Here is a 7,742-nt window from a genome sequence, read left to right on the forward strand (position 1 = left end):
TCCGGTCCCATAATCGTCTAATCGGGTCAAGCGATATCCTAAGCTTGAATCCGTTCCTTGACAAGCAAGGTGTCCTGCGTTCCTGTGGACGCGTAAGAGCGTCCACCTCCTTATCCTACGACGAACGGCATTCAATAATTCTCCCGTTCGGCTGCGTGTTTTCACGCCTCCTGGTTTCCTTCACGCATCAAGTCTCCCTCCATGGAGGCAACCAATTGGTGATGCGGCTGGTCCGAACCAAGTTCTGGATTCCTGCTAAGGAACTTGGTGAAGACAGTGATTAGTGCATGCAAGACCTGCGTGATTCATCGCCGCAAGCTCCAGTCGCAGTTGATGGGTGATCTCCCAACCGCCCGGTCGACTTTTTCGCGACCTTTCACTAACTCCGGAGTAGACTTCGCCGGTCCCTTCGACGTCAAGAGCTACGTCGGACGGGGCTGCAAGATTACGAAGGGTTACGTCTGTGTCTTCGTGTGCTTCAGCACGAAGGCAATCCATCTTGAGGCGACCACGGATCTGACAGCGGAAAAGTTCTTGGAAGCTTTCTCCCGATTCGTGGCACGGCGCGGGTGCCCTCTTCACATGTACTCTGACAACGGGAAAACGTTCGTCGGAGCCTCCTCCATTCTCTCCAAAGAATTTGTGGAGAGCACCCGCAACCTGATTGTCACCACTCACAGCCATCAAGGTCTTGCATGGCATTTCAACCCACCTGGTGCCCCTCACATGGGGGGTCTCTGGGAAGCGGGCGTCAAGAGCTTCAAGACGCATTTCTACAAGACGGTTTCCTCCGTAAAACATACGTTCGAGGAGCTTTCCACCCTCCTATCTAAAATTGAAGCGTGCCTCAATTCGCGGCCTTTGACTCCTATGTCAGAGGATGTGAGCGACTTGGCGGCACTTACTCCCGGTCATTTCCTGATCGGGGGTCCGCTACTCTCCATGGCAGAGCCAGAGTCCAGAGAGGATGTGGAGTCCATCCGCAACCGCTGGCAACGGCTCAAGGCTCTCCATCAGCATTTCTGTGTGCGATGGAAGGATGAATATTTGAAGGAATTGCATAAGCGGAATAAGTGGCAGTCACCTTCACACGATCTCCAAATCGGTGACATGGTGGTCATCAGAGAGGAGAATATACCACCACAAGAATGGCGCCTCGGGCGTGTGTTGACCGCTTGCCCAGGTGCTGATGAAAGAGTCCGTGTGGTAGACCAGACGTGTCGTGGCGTTTTCCGCCGACCAGTTGCAAAGCTGGTCCTCCTTCCTACGGGACGCGCGCTCTGAGTCACCTATTCTTTTCTCTACTGCCATCCACTATCCTGTGGTTTTCTCTTCCGGCTTAGGCAATTCATCCCGCGCCATGTTCTTCATTTAATCTATTGTTTTTTGTTCTTTTTCTCTTCCTTTTGTTTTTTTCGCCTTTTGGTTTCATCCCGTTACAGTTTACCATGGCGTCCTCCAGAAGATCATCCTGCTCCCTTTCCGACGGAGTGAGCTTGCGAGGGCTCTTCTCGCCAGCGCGCTCCCTTTCGCCTCCGACTGCCGGCTCTCCGCCGAGACAAGACGCCCCGATGGAGTCCGAGCCCTCTCCAGCACCGGTGGCACCGGTTACTCCGCGTGGAGTTTCCGTGCCTCGCCAGGACGCCCCCCAGCGGGGTGAGTATGTGCCTCCCGGCACAGACTCGTTCCGCTGTAGGGTGTGCCGCGGTGTCCACGCGCTGCGCAAATGTCCACGGTTTGCCCAGCTGACGCCAGAGAAGCGGCTCCGGGCAGTACTTGTCAATAAGTACTGTCCCAACTGCTTGGCTCATCAGCACTCCGGGGGCACTTGTCGCAGCGGTGCAGGCATTGTGGTGAGGACCACCACTCCATGCTGCACATGCGGGATCGCAGTACCAAGCGGCGGTTGGCGCGACAACGGAGAGGCCGACGGCCCGTGCCTAGCCCCGCCTTGTCACTGACGGCACTACTCCAGTGCAAGGGAGTCAGTATTCTCCCCACCGCGGCGGTCTGGCTAGTCACGGGGAAGACGGCCTTCGAGGCGCGAGTGCTCATGGATCCGTGCTGTCCTGTAAGCCGCATCAGCGAGTCGATGGCAGTGGCCATGGGCCTCTCCATCACTCGCGTGGGCGCAGAAGGAGTGTGCACGGCAACGTTGCGCTCCAAGACGTCACCCATGAGCCGGGAGGTCGTCTTTAAAACAGATCCTCAGCTCCATACAACGACGCCCACCAGGACTGTCACACCAGTCGGGCCCAGTTCTTTCAGCAACCTCGTGTTGGCTGACAAGGACTGGTTCCGCTCGGCATCGGTCTCGGCAGTCTTGGGGGCTGATGTGTACCCTGACGTCGTGCTACCGGGTATCCTCCCGGGCCAAGGCGGACTGCCTATGGCGCAAAATTCCACGCTGGGCTGGATTCTGTCAGGCACGTGCTACTAACAGTTTCCGTTGCAATCCCAATATTGCAAGGGGGGGAGAATGTTGATGCGAGCGCATTGCTAAGTGAGAGGCACACCTCCGCTCCGCCGACCGAAAAGCACTCAAAGCTTTTTCGCTCACTAGCAATGCGCTCAGTGCGTAAGAATGCACTCAAGCTCCAGTGCTCTCAACTTCTCTCTCCCACAACTCACCACCGCTGAGCCACGCTCAGCATCGATCAACGAAATGCCGTCGGCATTTCTCTGAAATCAGTTACAAATCACGTCTTTTGTAAATCGGTACAATTACCCCCCATTTCTGTGCGCAATAATAACCCGCCAAGTCTGAATAAACCAAATATATATATAGTGAGAAAAACGCGAGTGTTATTATTTTCGGGAAGCAAAACATTCTGGACATTTTTCAGCGCCCCCACGAACAAGATATAACATATGGTAACGTAAGTACACTTTTCATTGCGTTCATCGCTTCTTCTATAAATACAGCGTTTATCATTATTATTAGATATATCGTAACATGAGTACATTTTCCAGTGCGTTCATCGCTTTTTCTATAAATTCATTGTTTATAACTTTTATCCTACTTCTTATTCCTAATTCTGAGCTTATATAATATAATTATTTTATATATATATTTTTTTTTTAAACGATCAAAATAGTGCATTTATAAAATATTAAAACTTAATTATTTATATTATATACATTTTTTTTTTTTTTATTTTATTTTTTTTTTTGGATAAGAATTTAAATGGACTGAGCTTCTTGCTTTTTTATTCTTCTTTTAATTTTTGATTTGTGAATTTTCTGATTTTTGGTTGTGATAAGGGTTGGACCTTTATCTTGTAGTACTTGTTGCTTTGTGAATCTAGGTGTAAGCTTATTTCTTCTATTTTCTTTTCTAAATATTACATCATTATTTTCTAGCTGTTCCGGATCTTGCCTGTCGTTATTCAATTTATTGATTCTCATTCTCATTTTCATTTTTCTTTTGAGCGAAAAAAGTTTCTCTTTCTTTCAACGCCCATTCAAAGGCCTCCCGAAGGTTGGTCGGTTTCATCGATCTTATTGTAGCCCCTAATGGGCGCCTAATTCCTGTTAAAAATGAGTTAAGACATATGTCTGCAAACAGTTTTATTTTTGTCTTAACCACACACTGCTCCGATTTTGTGGTTTCCGCTATTCTAAATAATGCCAATTTAATCTCACAGACTTTGTCATATAGTTGACGTAAAGATAAATTCTCCTGCACAGAATTGTGGAGTTCGAACATAAGAGTGGGTTTATCTCTCTTGTCCGCGCAATGCAAAATGAGGGCGTCCTTAATTTCTTCCCAATTAAGACTGGCTCCAGATTCGATGATGCCCTCGCTAGCCTTTCCTTCGATTTTATTGCGAATCGATCTTAGAAGTAACTGACCATATGGCGTTTTACTAGTGCCGCTAATCAGTGCTAGGATTTCCTCTACGTTGGTTATAAATTCATGTAAAGTTTTTGGATTACCATCGTATACCGGTAAAAAACGAATTGCGTCAGGTATCTTCAGTGATGATAGGACATCAAGTGAATTAACAGATTGCTCTCCTTGATCTGGAAGGACGTATTCTGATGAAGAAGACTTAGATGATTGATCGTCTTGTCTTGTTACGATGGCCTCTGTATTTTCGGATACACTGATGTTGTTTCCAGATCGGCTCCTGGTATTTGGAATACGGTCTTTTGCTCCTCTCATGGTAGCTCTTATCTGTTAATTAGTATTTACTATTAGTAAAGAATATATATTTTACATTTCAAATTTACCAAGGTACGTATATAAATATATTGTTGTATCTGGTACTTAAATTGCACCTAAATATATACAAATATCGTTTCGAACATGTTTAAACTACACGTTAAAAGGTTTGACCACTTATAATTGCCCTTAGTCTGTGAGTCGCACTGAAACACCGAACTAACTGCAACTATCTCAAACATGTTCCAAGGCACGCTCGATCGTTTTGAGCACCTATTGTTGCTCGTAGTCTGTGAGTCGCACTGAAACACAAAACTAACTGCAACCATCTCAAAAATGCTCCAGGATAAGTTCGATCGGTTTGAGCACACATTGTTGCTCGTAGTCTGTGAGTCGCACTGAAACACAAAACTAACTGCAACCATCTCAAACATGCTCCAGGACACGTTTGATCGGTTTGAGCACACATTGTTGCTCTTAGTATGTGAGTCGCACTGACACACAAAACTAACTGCAACCATCTCAAACATGCTCCAGGATACGTTCGATCGGTTTGAGCACACCTTGTTGCTCTTAGTCTGTGAGTCGCACTGAAACACAAAACTAGTTGCAACTTTCTCAAACATCTTCACGACACGTTCGATAGGTTTGAACATATATTGTTGTTTTGTTGTTATTGTTGTTGTTAACGCATCGATTTTTGTTGTATACATACATAAGTATACATACACAAAAGAATTCGACGACTGTTTGTACTGAAACGAACGATTCCGTTGTCTCTGTGTGCCTCTCGCATTGTTCTTAGAAAAAACGCAGAATAAGGGGATTCACACAAACAATTTATATACATTGCTTCACTGCTATGTATGTATGCATGTTCTTTTTTTTTTGTCTGAATTTTACCACTATTCTCGGTATTTCACAATGTACATACACATGTGTGTAATGTGTGTTAATAATTTTAATATATATATATATATATATACATACTTTCTTATACATATATATACATTCTTTTTTTATACCCGCTACCCATAGGGTAGAAGGGTATTATAACTTTGTGCCGAGAGGAAATGTATGTAACAGGTAGAAGGAGGCTTCTCTGACCCTATAAAGTATATATATTCTTGATCAGCGTCAACAGCCGAGACGATCTAGCCATGTCCGTCTGTCCGTCTGTGTGTCTGTCCGTCTGTGTGTCCGTCCGTCTGTCCGTATGAACACCTAGATCTCAGAGACTTTAAGAGATAGAGCTATAATTTTTTTTCGACAGCATTTGTTATGTTTGCACGCAGATCAAGTTTGTTTCAAATTTTTGCCACGCCCCCTTCCGCCCCCGAAAATAAAAAAAACGAATAACAAGCGTAATTTTAAAGCTAGAGTTGTGAATTTTGGTATATACAATAATTACTATAGTAGTTATGATTCCTGAAAATTTGGTTGCGATCAGAGAAATTGTCGAAGTTATTAAAGAAATACTTTTATATGGGCAAAACGCCTACTTACTAGGGGTCTTAGTTGCTTTGGCTGACAATCTGGTATATTGAGCTGTCTATGGTATATTTTAAATGCGGTACTATATCGATATACCACATATACCATTTGGTATTTTTTAGTATTTTTGCAGTATATTTGGTATATTTTGAGAATAATACCGAAAAATACATTTCTTTTATTCAAAATGGGTAGCGGGTATCTCACAGTCGAGTACACTCGACTGTAGCTTTCTTACTTGTTTTTTTATACCCGCTACCCATAGGGTAGAAGGGTATTATAACTTTGTGCCGGCAGGAAATGTATGTAACAGGTAGAACGAGGCATCTCCGACCCTATAAAGTATATATATTCTTGATCAGCGTCAACAGCCGAGACGATATAGCCATGTCCGTCTATCCGTCTGTGTGTCTGTCCGTCTGTCTGTCTGTCCGTATGAACACCTAGATCTCAGAGACTATATGAGATAGACCTATAATTTTTTTTCGACAGCATTTGTAATGTTTGCACGCAGATCAAGTTTGTTTCAAATTTTGGCCACGCCCACTTCCGCCCCCGTAAATCAAAAAAAATCGAATAACAAGCGTAAATTTCAAGCTAGAGTTGCGAATTTTGGTATATACAATAATTACTATAGTTGTTATGATTCCTGAAAATTTAGTTGCGATCAGATAAAAATTGTGGAAGTTATTAAAGAAATACTTTTGTATGGGCAAAAACGCCTACTTACTAGGGCTCTTAGTTGCTTTGGCTGACAATCTGGTATATTATGCCGCCTATGGTATATTTTGTATGGTGGTATACAAAACATACCATTTAGTATATTTTTAGTATTTTTTAGTATTTTCGGTATATTTTGAAAATGATACCGCAATATTTTGCCTTTATTAAAAATGGGTAGCGGGTATCTCACAGTCGAGCACACTCGACTGTAACTTTCTTACTTGTTTGTGTTTGTGTTAGTGCAGTAATGCTGAGTCCTCAAGTTGCAAATGGAAAATTTTAATGGACTTTGGTAATGTAATAGGATCTTTTTGTTTGTGACAGTTGGTGCCGTCGCGACAAATGTTTATGTTTATGATATGATTTGTGGGAAAGAATTTGGAAGATAAAACATAATAGTTGTAAATTGTTGCGCTCTATTTGAAATTTTAACATTTTTTAATTCAATGGTACAATTAAATATTTTTATTATTTTATCTTTTTCGATGTATATTTCTAAATCATTACAATTTTGATTTAGTTTGGTTCTGGTTAAGTTCCAGGTTATTATGATGTTTGGTTCTACTATTTGTATAAATTCTTGTTTACGATATTTATTAAAGGTGCAAACTGGAGTTTCATGTTTTATTATATTAGTTATGCATTGGTCATTTATGGTCTTTTTAGAGATTGAATTCGAAACAAAGTTATTGTGTAAATAAAATTTTCCTTCAACACTTTCATTGATGATTTGTCCATTCTTATCTGGGTAAGGGATTACTTGGAAAGTTTTGGTTTCAAGATTACTCAATGGAATATGGGACATGATGAAAATTTCATTTGTAAGTGTACTGAACCAAGCAGAAGTTTTAATATTCATCAACTTTTCGTGATTAATGTGATCTATTTGATCGTGTTTAAGTAATTTTGGATTAAATATTCCTAAGCGAGTTAATTGTAGGCTTAGTTCGATGTCTTCTATATATTCGGTAAAATGTTCAATGTTAAAAATTAATGAATTTAATTGTTTTTCTTCTTCCAAAATTTTGCTTTGATTATTTATAATATTAATACCTTGATTAAATGTATTTATAAAATCATTAAGATTATTTGCCTGAATTGAATTATGGGCAATAATGTTAATTTGGTTTTCAAATTGTTTCTTATCTTCTTCATCTAACGTGCCAATAAGGAATTTAAGTGATGACCCTATGAAATCGAATAAACCTCGTTTAGTACGACTTGTTATTCTGATGCCTGCCATTTGCTTTTCTAATTTATTCATTAAATATTTTATTTGGGGGTACTTGTTAAAGATATGGCTTTGAGTTAATAATAAATCAAAAGAGTTCTCTATTTGTGTTACGTATATAGTTAA

The 7,742-nt window shown here is 41.6% G+C and overlaps 1 protein-coding gene across 1 annotated transcript; it reads left to right on the top strand.

Annotated features, from left to right (window-relative positions):
* The first annotated feature begins 333 nt into the window (after positions 1–333).
* LOC133844854 (uncharacterized) lies at positions 334–1,284 on the top strand. The gene has a single exon (XM_062279119.1). The coding sequence runs from the start codon at positions 334–336 to the stop codon at positions 1,282–1,284; it is 951 nt and encodes a 316-aa protein (XP_062135103.1).
* The last annotated feature ends 6,458 nt before the right edge of the window (positions 1,285–7,742 follow it).

This window comes from Drosophila sulfurigaster, chromosome 3 (assembly GCF_023558435.1).
Source record: "Drosophila sulfurigaster albostrigata strain 15112-1811.04 chromosome 3, ASM2355843v2, whole genome shotgun sequence".
NCBI classification, from domain to species: domain Eukaryota; kingdom Metazoa; phylum Arthropoda; class Insecta; order Diptera; family Drosophilidae; genus Drosophila; species Drosophila sulfurigaster.